General features: G+C 44.6%; 1 protein-coding gene across 1 annotated transcript; it reads left to right on the forward strand.

Moving 5' to 3' along the window:
- The first annotated feature begins 4,682 nt into the window (after positions 1–4,682).
- UCHL1 (ubiquitin C-terminal hydrolase L1) lies at positions 4,683–9,759 on the forward strand. Its single transcript, XM_032109897.1, has 9 exons — positions 4,683–5,070; positions 5,154–5,165; positions 5,587–5,715; positions 6,586–6,736; positions 7,989–8,074; positions 8,150–8,197; positions 8,569–8,638; positions 8,970–9,028; positions 9,331–9,759. Exons 1-9 carry the CDS (start codon positions 5,038–5,040, stop codon positions 9,415–9,417), a joined length of 675 nt encoding a protein of 224 aa, XP_031965788.1. The 5' UTR covers positions 4,683–5,037; the 3' UTR covers positions 9,418–9,759.
- The last annotated feature ends 4,101 nt before the right edge of the window (positions 9,760–13,860 follow it).

A 13,860-nucleotide genomic window follows, 5' to 3' on the forward strand; every position in this document is an offset into this window, starting at 1 on the left:
GGAAGCATTCTCTGGATGAAAATGTAAGTAGGTATGCAAGTCCTAATCACAGATCATCCAAGTATTACATCAAAATTAAAATTCATTATTATTAGCTATTATATGTATTTTGCTAAATCATTGCACACAATGAGGTCCTCTTGAAATGTGTATTTTACGTCTCTAGATAAAAGCACTAATCCTAAGAATGTTTAAGTCGACAAAACAAAGACAGAGGAAGGAAGCAGGGATTGTTCTCTTCTACAGGACTAGAAAGATGGATTATTCCTGCCTATAGAGGAAAAAGGGTAGATTGCTAATATCACCAAAAAAGCATTTGAGGGAAAGAAGACAGATGCCAATTGTCCAGCTGCCAGTATCCTGTCTTTCTTATCCATTGAGACAAGCCTTGCAAGCTTTCATGTCTTTCATAGCCAGACAGTATATGTTTTCATTGGAAACTAAGACACCCTTGTCAACAATGATGTCCCTCCTACCCTTCTTTGTGAAAAGAGAAAGAAGTCACTCTCTGTTTGTCCTACTGCTACTGTGAAAGAAAGCATGCTATTGCTGTGCTTCTGATAGACACCATCACTGTTTGGTGGGCACAGTTTCGCAGAGGAATGAAGAGAAGAATCTTCAGCATCCTGCCAGACAGATCTGAAATCAAGGAAACCATGGCTGCACTCTTTAGAACTGAGACTGTCAAGGCAAGCCTTCAAAGCTACATTTTAGCAGTTTAACACTTCTACCTACAGACTTCCAGAAGAGCTCTTGCATTCTGTAGAGCTTGTTCTTTACCTGCTGGTGGACTTGGCTGTAGTTCAGAGCAATTGCAGAGTCACTGCTAGCAGTCAATACACACAAAGACAGTCCTTGGCAGAGCAGCCTTTTCATCAGCCTGACCCTTCTATCTGCATTGCTTCTGTGTTACCCCTCTCCAGCTGGTCTTCATCTTAGGTCAGACCCAGAGTTCACATCCTTCAGTATGTCTCCACCTCAGAAGCCCTTAATTATTCCATCTCCTAGCCAAAACATATGCTTCTTGTGGACAAGAGAGTACAAGAATATAACTTTTCCAATCTTTACATTAAGTAAAGAAAGATTTGGGGGTTTCCCCCCATTCCCAACTCAGCTCTGAGCTGCTCTGAATTTCTTTCATTTGCAAGTCTCCTGCCTGACATTTGAGATGTTTCAGCCCAGAGCTCCTGGCCCATGGACCTGGAGAGCAGCAGCTGACAGCCAGGTGCTGAGTAGTGACTGAACTTAGACTTCCCCACATGCTGGGCTGCATGACTTGCAGTCACCAAGACTCCTCACATTGCAACCTGGCTGCAATTCAGAAAGAAACAGATGTCCCTCTTCCTGCTCAAATCTTTAACGGACCCAGGCCCTCTATAAAAGCACTCAATTGCTTGGCCTATTGATCCCTCTGATCTTCTAGTTAAAGGCTGGGGCACTCTCATGCAGGAATTGCTGCTCCAGACAATTTACCAGAAGAGGGGTTGTTATAGCCTTACACAGATCCCTGACACTCACTGTCCCTGCAGTGGCCTCAGATACCTTGTGACACAGTGTACAGGTTCTGGCTGGGATTAAATTAGTTTTCTCCATAGCACCTGTCATAATGCTGTGTTTTGGATCTGTGTTAGGGTTAGGATTAGGATTTAGAGCAGCATAATCCTACCATTCCAGGGACACATTTGTTCCCTCCACACCTTTCTCATCTGCGCCACAGCTTCAGCCCAGAGCTGCTATTAGGGCTAGGGTTGAGACCCACAAAGTTTACAGCTTCAGGGACACTATCACAGCAGGAGGCATGCCAAGGGGAGCATGGCACTGCATCAACATTGCTCCATCCACATGCAAGGATGCTGCATTTGCGTGTAAATCAATCTCTCTCAAGCACACTGCTATGGTAAAACTGAGCTAACTGCAGGATTTACCTCAGGCAGCATTTACTCTCAGGCAGGATTTACCCCCAAGCCAGCAGAGGCACTTACAGTAAGTCAGCACAGTTATCTCAAACACCTTCTACTCACTGTAGGGTAAATGCAAATGTGCAGTTACCAAGAGAATGGCGACATGTAGTAATCCTGTGGCTCCAGCACCTGCACAACCATGTACCTGCATCCCACTGCCCTGGGCACCACCAGCCAGCTATGGACAATAAATGTTCATTTTGAAGTTAGGGAGTAGGGAATTAAGGAGATTTCCAGGAATGGGTTTGGAAACCTACTCTTGGGAAGTGAGTCGTTATAAAAAAATGAAGAAAAGCACAGGTCTGAGATGTTTACTAGGCAGGTGAGGATACTGCAGCAGAAGATGTGGACTTGGACTGCCTCAGGGCTTGGATTTTGGCAGGACAATAGGAAAATTATTTTCTAAAGAACGGTATACAGCCTCGGCTTCCATTTCAGGAACTCTGCATTGTCTAAGGCCAGCTTTTCCTCCTTCGCTACCCTACTTATTAGAGGTAATTTTGTTTGGAGATTCCTGAACTCAGGAACAGGCCTTAACTATAGATCTAGTTCTTCCTTATGTAAACCTTCATCTGGAATATGATGAGAAGGTAAATACTGACACCAAGACCTATATCTAAGAGAGAAGTAAATCTGCCAAAAGATCATATATGTAGCAAAGACTCCTCTGTCCACACTTTCTAGATTAGACATCTGAGAAAACCTGTTGAACACCACAAGTACTATTATTACATTTGGACAGTGCAGAAAGTTCACAAGTATGTCCAGTCACTTTTCCAGGTGAGTTTTGATTTTATTGCAGTAATGGGAATGAATTGGGTTAAATGTGTTAGGCACGTCTATCTTCTGCTCTGAAGAAAGATGGTCCAGAGACTTTCTTCGTCTTTGCAATGAGGTGAATGGGGACTGCATATGACACAGCACTCCTTATGTGACTTTCTGGAGACAGGCACCTTTATGCAACAGTAGCAGTTTTTAGAAGTTTGATATTGTTACACTTACTGTTTATTTTAAAATTAGTGTATTGATAGATTTGACAGCTTCTTCCAAAGACACAGTTCTGCTATCACTTCCTGTATGCTGTACATGGCATGCAGAGCCTGAAATTACACTTACCCAACTGTTTGCAGTCTCTCTCAACAGCACAGACACAGGAGCCAACCCAGGGATGACTAACCTAGGGATCTAAGCACTGCCATTGCTGAGGCAGGCTGAAGTTATAACCACCATTTGCTGCTGCACAATTCAGACATAGGCTTCTCTTTCCTTTTTTAGCCTTCTCTTCTGTAGGCTGCAAGATGAGTGCTTTGCTATCCTCTCAGAGGAGCTGCATGCAGTCTCTCCTACATGTCTGTCAGGGACCATTAGCATTGGACTTGTTCATTCAAGTTGATTTGATACCCTTGCATCTTACAGTGCACTAAGAGTTCATCATAAAAGGAAAGATAGTCAAAGATACCATATATAGAATTTATATTTTGGGCCATTTTTAACTTGCTTATAGGCATCAAAGACTGTTTTTAGCCACAGTAAAGGGAAAAAAAGCAGAAATAAATGATAATGTCATTTACTGTGAAACTTTCCCCTGTCCTCCCCAGAAATCTTTGGTTTTGAACTCTGCTCTTCCCTTTACTGCGATAGACTGAATCACAGGATCATGGGGTACTTCAGAAAGGGTTCGCATGATATCTCTAGACCAGCCTCCTGCTCAAGGCATGATCAGCTAGAAGATCAGATGAGGTTGCTCAACGCTTTACCCTGTCTGGAAACATCCCAGCTTCGTCCACAAAATACAAAACCTGCCTTGCTATTCTGTTTTTTCTTCACTAAGTCTTGTAGAACCACTGTGAGACTGCATCTTGAACCTTTTATGGCCACATTTCAAAAAATAAACTGCAGGCTTCTTTCCCAAGGAGTTCATTGTAAACGGAGTAATGTTGATGAATATGTCTCAGTTCAAAAACGCGTGTGCAACCACCTGATGTGAATGATTCCCCACTAAATTACAGAGAAATAGATCTAAAGTAAATTTAAATGTGCTTGAAATCAAGCAGGCACTTAGAAATTTTGCTGCACTGGGGTCCAATCGTTCTGAAACACGGTGAAAAACCAAAGGAAGAAAGTCATCAAAACCAAACAGACTGCAGACATTCAGCTGACTCTTTTGTTCAGTATTTGCATTGTTTGAAAGACAACTGTGAAGCATCTCGCTTATCCACAAGGCTCCCATCAGGCTGTTTACCAGTAAAATCTGAAAAGCTGTTGGGAGTCCACGTGATTTCTAGTACTTTGAGCAGGTTGGTTTTGTTTCCTTGTTCAGACGTTCTAGTCCAAAGACATTGTGCGCAGAAACTGTCAGGTCATGAATAAAAGATAAAAAGCCCGCTATTTTTTAACCAGCTTCACTGGACTGGTTCAGGGGTTGGTCCAAACTGCAGACATACAATCAGCATACAGGAGACTTTAATGTCGGATTTATCACACTGGAAATTTAAAAATAAGTGTTTAATAATTTTGTTGAATATCAAAACCATTGTATATTTTATGCAACACACAGAGAACAGGGTCTGATGCTTAGGAGCGGTCAGGCACATAAACGTAGACATGGGCTTTCGGGATGCACGGAGCCCAGGGGCTGGGCTGATGGTGGAGGAAAAACCTGTTGCCCTGGGTGATGCCAGCCGCTTGCCCACGCTGCCGGCCCGCTTCCAGCACTTTCTCCACACCAACGTCAGGGGCCGGGGTCCCCCTGGCCGCCGGCCGCCCCCACTCCCGCGGAGGCGGCGCGACCCGGGCCCCGCAGCCCCGGCCGGGCTCCCCCGGCCCCGCGCACCGCGGGCCCTCCGCCCGCGCCCCCCCGCGCTTCGGCCGTGCCCTGCTCCTCCCTCTCCCCCCGCCGCCGCGCGGAGTGGGCCAGCCCGCCCCTATATAAGAGCCGGGTGGGCGGCTCCGCGCCCCAGCGTCGCCAGCGGCTCGGCAGCGGAACTGCCGCGGGGGACATCGTCGTGCGTGGGGCACAGCCTGCCTGCGGCACAGCCTGCCTGCCTTCTTCCCGGCTCCCCGCCGCCCTGCAGCCATGGCCTGGCAGCCGATGGAGATCAACCCCGAGGTGCGCGAGGGGCGGCGAGGCGGGTGGTGGGGCGCTGTCTCTCACCGGCACTCACGCTTTCCCCCCCCCGTATTGTCTTCCAGATGCTGAACAAAGTGAGTTGCCGCCGCCGGAGGACCGCCGCGGGCGGGAGGGCGCCGTCCCTTCCCCCTCCATCCCTCGGCATCCCGCTCTGCCGGGGGCCGCCAGCCGCGGTGACGGTACCGCTGCGCGGGGCGCGGCCGCACCTGCGGAGCGGCGCTTCCCTCCATCCCTCGGCATCCCGCCTTGCTGGGGTGCGGCCGCACCTGCGGAGCGGCGCTTCCCTCCATCCCTCGGCATCCCGCCCCGCCGGGGCGCGGCCGCACCTGCGGAGCGGCGCTGAGCCCGTGCGCCCCGCGGCGGGCGCGGCCGGCAGGTGGCGCGGCGGGGCCGCGCGTTGTGCTGTGTCACCGGGCGCGGCGGGGCTGGGGCGGCCGCGCCCCGCGGGGACGGGCGTGTCGCGGCCGGGCCACCCGCTCTCTGTGCCCCGTGCAGGTGCTGTCCCGCCTCGGGGTGGGTCCTGGCTGGCGCTTCGTGGACGTGCTGGGCTTCGAGGATGAGGCGCTGCGCGCCGTGCCGACCCCGGCCTGTGCGCTGCTCCTGCTGTTCCCGCTGACGGAGCAGGTGGGTGTCCCCTCCCGCACACAGGGTAGCACTGGCTGCCGTCAGGAGTGTGGCTGTCGTCCACCCAAGCATCAGATGGTTGGGCACATGGATGGGGCTTGGCACTGGTGCAGTGTTGTGCTTGGTCCCAGCCTCCAAATAGCCTCAACTGAAATGAACTGAGCAACTAAACAAGGGCTCTCATTCCATCCCAGTTTTCCTATGAGACTTTGCTTTGTATATCAGACAGGGGAAAAAAAACATGAGCACTCTTGAGTGTGAGGAATAGCAATTCCATTACCATGCTGAATCATTGGATCTGGAGAGGCCTACATTACTTCTTTAGTATATTAATATTAATATATTCAGTCCACTTGATGCTAAAGATGGGCTTTGAAATCAAGTTTAAGTAGCAGGTTCTTAAAAGGAAGGATTATAACCTTCCAATAGTGATGGATTTTACAGTTGTTGATATGTTGTTCTGATGGGGAGGGGCTTGTGAAGGCAAATTTTCTAAAGGTCCAAAGGCCTATTGTAGAGACATGCTGAGTAGTCTTGTTCAATGGACCAAAGCTACTGGGAGATGATCTAAAGGGGCCTATCCATTATATTATTTCCCACCCCAAGCTATTTCCGCTGTATGGCACAGATGGAGAAGCTAAGAACAGTGCCTTTGGATATCACTGAGTCATGCAGGTAGTCCATTAAGTGTTGGCCTGAATCCAGTTTAGACATATGCTGCTTTATTAGTACCACAAAGACAATTTTCTGAGTAAATCTTTATCCAGTCTTGATACTGATTCTCCTGCACAACAACATAATTGTCCAGTGGTTTGCACAATACAAAGGTAGGTCTGTGATGAAATGCCTAAAACAGTTACGTGTTTACAGCATGAGAACTTCAGGAAGCAACAGACTGAGAGAATAAAGGACCAGGAGATCAGTTCCAAGGTGTATTTCCTGAAGCAGACAGTCAGTAACTCCTGTGGGACAATTGGTCTGATACATGCAGTTGCTAATAACAAGGACAAATTGAAACTTGGTGAGTATGAATGTTCCGAAGTGCTTGAATTTCGTTTTTTTTTTTGACAGCAGATTGCATGGATATGGGCTTTTGGGAGACAGGTGGGGCTTTCATGCATGCCAAGTTGAGGCATGCTGTACTGTTTCAGTTGGTAAGTGGGCCATCCAGCTTTTGGAGAGGGGCATGTGTACTGCCTGAAGCACAGAAGGGAATGTGCTTTGACTCCTGTCTGGTAGCTGCAGAGGTATTGTCCTACTACGCCATGCAAGAGGAAAAGGACCCATTGCAGGACTGACCAAAATCTGTCTGTAATTAGGAAGTACTGTGTTCAGAAGCAGTTATTGACATTAAGTTTGATGTCAATAGAAGAGATGGGGTTATTCATGCTACTTATGTCTAATGTAAATTGATGTGCTCAGAGTAGCCTGTAAATCAGTCTAAAACATGTTTTCTTTTTGCTGGAGAAGTTGTGTAGATAAGGGTTTGTAAGGAGATTTTTCCTACTGAGGTAATAGTTTTGATGGTTTCTTTACTGTAGAAAAAGATTCTTTTGTTGTTCAAAGACTAGAGATCTGCAAAATACAACTACCAGTATTCCAAGAGAACTTGGACCCTTTCTGTGGTGTGGGATTCCTTTTTATACAAAGGAAAACACATGTGGAAGGCATAATGAGCATTTAAGCATAGTTTTGCTTTGTTCTTCTTAAAAAGGATTCACTGAAATAACACACTCTTGATGAGCAAAGCAATGATGCAGCACATCTTTTATGTGCTAGAGCTCAGTGCATCTTAGTACTGCACTACTAATTTATGTTCTGGAAAACCAAAGTAAGCCCATCATGAGCAAGTGCTGCCTTCATTTGAAGGCAGTGAGACAATTTCATCTACCCATATTCTGGTAGTTATGTGTTGCAGCCCGTACCTTTCTTGAATTACTTCAAAACAGGATTGTACATTTCTGCCAAATGTGCAGTGCAGAATCAGAAAAGCTAAATCCCATCTGAAAGTGATTTTCAAAACAAACATCCAGAGTAACCTGAAGTACTCTTCCCTGAAACAACTCTGGTTGTTTGTGTAGATTGTTACTAATATCCTCTGGATAAATAGCTTACTTTAAGTGGTAGTTATAATGTGCTTATGTTGGAGATAGTTACAGGCTGAATGCAATGACTTGTAGTTAGTGCAAAAAGCACTGATTACTGTGGGCTGCATCTAAACTGTGACTGATGCTTTACCTATACTGAATAAAATGTTCGATCATCTTGTGCAGATGAGGGGTCTGCCCTGAAGAAGTTTCTTGATGAAACAGCTGATTTGTCTCCTGAAGAAAGAGCTAAGCATTTGGCAAATAATAAGGTATATGAACTACACAAACTGCTGAGAGCTATCAGCACCTAAAGATGTAGTAACCTGTATCTGCTTTCTCTTAAGGCTATACAAGAAGTCCACAATTCTGTTGCGCAAGAAGGACAATGTCGGGTAAGATGTGAATGTGTAAAATCTTGGGAAAAGTTTTAATGAAGGTAGTATAGCAACATTTTTTGTCTGTCAGATAGCTGTTAGAGTTCGTGAGGAAAGAGAAATGAGTGACTCATGGGTGGATACTTGTTCAGGATTTCTTCCTCAAACATGGAATTAAAAATTTGGGTCCAGACCCAGTCTGAAAATACGACTATACATTAGGTTTTCTGGTGCTTGACCTTGTAGAGGTCCTGCCACAGGCCTCTTCAGCTGAACTTAAGTTTTCAGTCATTTGCTTTCTTGTTGAAGTGTCCTCTGTTCTGTAGTCACAAATTGGGTTTGCAGTACTAGCTTCAATCTAACAAATATATCTGATGGTATCTCCTAAGGTTGAGGACAACAGTGTGAATTTCCACTTCATCCTGTTTGTCAATGTGGATGGACACCTGTATGAATTGGGTAAGGTCCTGTGAAACTCTGCAGTTAGGCTGGGCCTACTTCACACTGCACAACAGTGTTGGGGGCTCAGGCACGATACTTTGTGCTAATTAAACTATTTGCTGAGGCCTTCAGAGCCAAAACACAGTTTGTACCTTCACCTGAAGATTTAAACTGAAAATGGGTTGCACTGAAGGCCTAAAACATGTTGTCACTGGTAGAGCTGAGAAGACTGTTTCCATCTCACTCAGATTATTGACAATTTGTTCTGACTTTCCAAATATCATCATATGTGTACTTGTTTGGGTCCACTATGCTCAGTTCTGCTAATTCAGAAGCATTTCTTTCACAGATGGCCGTATGCCATTTCCTGTAAACCATGGCACAAGCTCGGATGACTTGCTGTTGAAGGTAAGACTTCTCCCTTGCTGCTTGTTTCCCTGAAAGCAAGGCTTATAAAAAGGTGAGAAGTCTGCATTTGGTGTATAGTGGTTGTACCTACTTGCTCTGCAAGACTGTACTTCAATTCGCTAAATTTATGACAACTAAAGGTATTGTCCCCCAGAGCTAGATACCTGTTAAGTGTATTTATTAGCTGGTGTTATAAGACTACGTAACTTAGTTGATGGGACTCAGAGAGGAACTGCAAAGACTTGTTCTCTACAGCAAGTGTATTTGGTTAGTCTAAGCAGCTATATGTTTTCATCCCCAAGGATTCTGCTAAGATCTGCAGACAATTTACAGAACGTGAAAAAGGAGAAGTTCGTTTTTCTGCTGTGGCTTTCTGCAAGTCTGCCTAAGACTCTGAAGAGATGCGAGGAAAGCAGTTTAATAGCACACCAGTAAATGCAGTTTAAACTTCAGTGCTTCAGTACTTGTTAAACACAGCTGTTCTGGTAACTTAAATTATTTCCACCTTTTGCTATACACAGAAGCAACATCAGCCGAGCTTATGCTAAAGGATGAGCTCAAGTTTTAATGTGAATGGTTTGGACACATCAGATATCTTTAGACTCTTTTTTTTCACATGTTAAGTAGAAAATGCTTAACAGGGCTTGTTTGATCTGTGTCATGTTAATGGAGTTGTTGGTTGATATTTCCTTGTCCTTAATGAGAATAAAATGTTCTGCTGGAAGACTAAATGGACTAAAGTGATGACTAATTTACTCCAAAAGGAACTGTGTGGCATCCTCTGTAAACACTTTCAAAAGATGCTCAAAGCTCTCCTCTGAGGAATAAGTTAACCTCAGGGTAGCAGGGCAATTGCTCTTTCTAGTGTCTTGAAGGCTTTCAAGGATGGAGAGACACCGGTAACATGTTGCAGAGCTGTATGCTGCACTACCCTTCTAGTAAGGTTTTTCCTAATGTCCAGTCCAAAACTCATGAGCTACAATCTGCCACCCTGAATACACTTATTTTGGAGGAGTAAGGTGTGATAAATTAACAATTGAAATGTCACCTTAATGTGGTTTGTAATATGCTACAAGCCACAGAATACCCACTGGGTTTCCTTATAGGACACAGTATTAGAACAGATATTCTCCCTACCTGTAGCTGAACCAAACCTGCTGGCTAAGGCAGAACACAATCCTGGGCTAGGCTCTGTGTGCTTACTAACTTGTGATTCTGTTATGAAGACCTTTAAAGAGGCTGTACTTAGCTGTCCTGTCCAAGATGACCTAAAAAGAAGAAACCCCTACTACATGAATTTCTAATAGCAGGATGAAATTTTGGATTCAAGGAGAAGAGACTTAATCTGTAGTACAAGTTCCTTGGCCTGAACTGTGACCTGTGGAAACTGTTTTCACCTGAGTCTAGTTGCTGTTTTCTGCTCTTGCTGCTCCTTGCTGATACTTCAGGTAACTGTAAGCAGAGATAAAGCAGCCTTTAACTTGGGCCTTTATTCTAATGCATTAGGTCCCAGTCTGTCCCTGGCAGCCAGTGTATACAGTGCTGGGTACCACAGTCTTAGATGGTCACTGGTGCTCTGGGTATGCTGCAAGCTGTTCTGGCTTCAAGGAGATTTTTTGAAGGGTAATTCAAGCTTTTATTAAAGCTCTCTGTGGGCTGAAGTTAATTTGTATTGGGCCTTGTTCCTGCTCATATAATTACCTGATAGCTGAAGCTAATGAAGGGTTGCAACACATTTTAATTTGAAGCCTAAGGATTTGCTAAACCTCAGGATACTCCAATTCTAAACGTCAGTGTCTTCAGTTTCTGTTAGCAGCGAAGTGAAAACTATGGCTGAGAAATGGTGTTACATGTCGTCGTTCTCTACAGCAGCATCTTCTGCCTTTCCAAGGAAGCTGTTGTAGGGTGGAGGGAGAGGCCTCCTGGAGCATCTCTGCTGCAGCCTACTGCTCCAGCGCAGACTCAGAGCCATGCCTGTGGCTCAGGCTGCTTAGCAACACAACCTTTGAGAGAGAAAATGCAAGTGGCATGAGCACAGCAGAGTGGAAGGTGCAGTGAAAACCAGCTACAGGAGGAGGAGCATGAGAAATGCCAAGTGAGCTGTATGCCTTACCTGGGGCAGTGAGCTTTAGTGCTGCAGAGGACCCTCTCCTTGACCTTTGGGCAATTACTGGGGGCACATGCTGTGATTGTGCCTGTGTAGAATCAATGCTGAAGCAACCTGAAAATGCCTTTGATATACTACTGTATATTTCATAGTGATTGCAGCAGTCCAATATTTTGTGATTTATTTTTTCTTTTTGTTCTAATTAGGAGTACAAACAGTGCAACTGAAATTATTTCAGTGTTTCATAATTTTTTTTTTTCATTCTTCTGCTCAAGCTTCTGAGTTAAGAATTTACCAAAAGGCAACATTTTAATAATTTAGGCCTCATGAAAAAAACAGGGAAAGGGTTGTGCTAGACTCTTCTTATTTTCTCACATTCTGGTCCCAGGTGCAGTTTCAAAGGATAGAAATAAAGAGAAGAACTAAAGAATGGATGTTATCTGTCTACTCCTTTATAACACCTCTAGCAAGGCTGTTGTCCCCTGCAGAAATGATGACAAGGGCTTAGCAAACAGCTGGGCTTTACTTTAAAACATCCTCGGTTTCAGAAAGAGGAAGATGAGTTATTTGGGATGGCAAAGATCTTGGGAGTTGGGATAGAGATTGCAAACCATGGGTGCTGATCTGTAAGCTGAATAGATGGAAGATTTTCTAGATATATAATAGATGGAAGATGCAATATTACAGTGCAGCTGTTCCAAATGTGTTACTGCTTTCAGAAGAAAAGTCACAATGCATGGAAGTGTGTATGTGACAAAAACAGACTGAAAAAGTTATAAACAGAAAACAAGGAAGGTGTTTTAAAGCTATTTCAGGCATGTATAGTCTCAAAATAAATGATTTTTCAAAATTTTCAGCTGATTTTACCTACTTGCCAGTTTTTGAATTTTAATCTTTGCCTGTAATTTCACACTTTGGTGGAAATGTTTGGGCCAAAAGGTGTTTTTTAGAGTGCTATGTATGAAAATACTTTTCGTGAGAAGATGCTGTTATAATTCAGTATTTTTTCTTGGTCACATCCTATCTGAAGTGAGGCTCATTTCTTGTCTCTCCTTGTTTTCTCCTCTTTATTCTTATAAACAGTTCCATGCGGAACTGTTACTTTTCCTTGATTTCCTGTGCATCCTTCTGAAGTAAATTAGCTCTTTTGACCCTTTCTACTTCTCATCTAAAGCCCTTCATGTTTTTCCTGAATTTACCCCTGAATTTCCCCTGTGACAATTGTTGAGAAGAGCAGGAGCTTGTGAAGCCTGCTGTGTTTTATGCCCACTGTGAAAGAAACCTGAATGGCTGTTGCCACTGCTGCTCTTCCACATAGAGGAGTCTCCTGAGCAAATTAATTTGAATTAACAGTTTCCTGCCATTTTTGTGCAGTCTTTCAGAGGTGGACATTCAACAGTTAATATACAGAACTATCCTTTGAAATATTTGAGAAATAATGAAGAATCTCAGGTAGTATTTTAGGCTTATCTGTTTAGACCTGCACATTGCTAATTTAGAGCTGTACCCAGGGTTGACTTTGTGCCATCTATCATTTTGTAACTTGCCTGTCTGTTGAAAGCTGTAGTCAACTTACTCTGTAGATGGCAGCATTGGGAAACTTAGAGCAACAAGTCTAATTTAGGACCAATGACTGAACGGATCCAGAAGCTTTTTTAAGTCCACAGCTAGTCCTACTGCTTTCAGTGGGATCATTCACATGCTTAAGCACACTTCTGATTTCAGAGCCAATTAGCCAATCCTTATAGTAGTCAAAAGTTAGTCATACTGCAATGTCCAAAGCCTCTTACACATTCTCATAGTCTTTGGCTTAGATCCCCAGTTTACTTGCAGCTGATGTGTATCAGCTTTTGTCCAATATATACTTCTGTACAATATATATGCTACTATTTCCATACTAATTCGAATTCGTTTTGGGGGAGTGAGGAAAGAAAGTGTGAGATTAACTCCAACAGCATCCAGCTTTTGACACACAGACCAGTTTATCACTCTCAGATACTTAGGATAGAGAAGCAGTTAGCTGAAAAAGGAACTAGACACACTAATGTCCTCTGCTGTTGATATAAACACAGCAGGGAGCTCTAGGGGTCTGTGGTGGGCATTGGGAGCAACCGAGACTGGCAATAAACCTTGTAGTCACAGGATCCCGCTCCTGGTGCTGCCAGCAGCCAAGGAGAGGCTGATGACAGAACTTCAGCTCAGTGGAACTGTGGACTAAATGAGAACACACAAATTGGGAAAAATGCAGCCAGAAGCAGAGTAACAGCATTAAAGTTCCTTTGTGACCAAAGGACATAAAATGTCACTTGCATTTTGTCATTTTTTACATCTTGTACAGGATGATACTAAGTTACAGGGAGTGGTTGACATTCCAAATGCTTTGAAGCCAAGGGACCTTGAGGGTTGAGAGGATGGGTTAGAAGAAACCTCATAGAGTTTGACATGGTGAGGTGCTGAGCTTGGCACCTGGCTGGAGCCACCCTATGGCTGGGAGGTGATGGGCTGAGGTTCAGCCCTGCTGCAGCCTGGGGATTTTGGCAGGTGCCAAGTTGAATATAAGCCCATATGTTGGGTGCTCTCCCTAGGAGTAAGGCAAATCATATACCGTGTTAGGAGTTCTATTGGGAAGAACAAGACCAGCAGGAGGAGGGAAGTTATTATCCATTACTACCTGGCACTGGTGAGGTTGCACCTGGAATAGTGGTTCAGTTCTGGGTCCCCCCAC

The sequence above is a fragment of the Corvus moneduloides genome, chromosome 5 (genome assembly GCF_009650955.1).
Source record: "Corvus moneduloides isolate bCorMon1 chromosome 5, bCorMon1.pri, whole genome shotgun sequence".
In the NCBI taxonomy this organism is placed as follows: domain Eukaryota; kingdom Metazoa; phylum Chordata; class Aves; order Passeriformes; family Corvidae; genus Corvus; species Corvus moneduloides.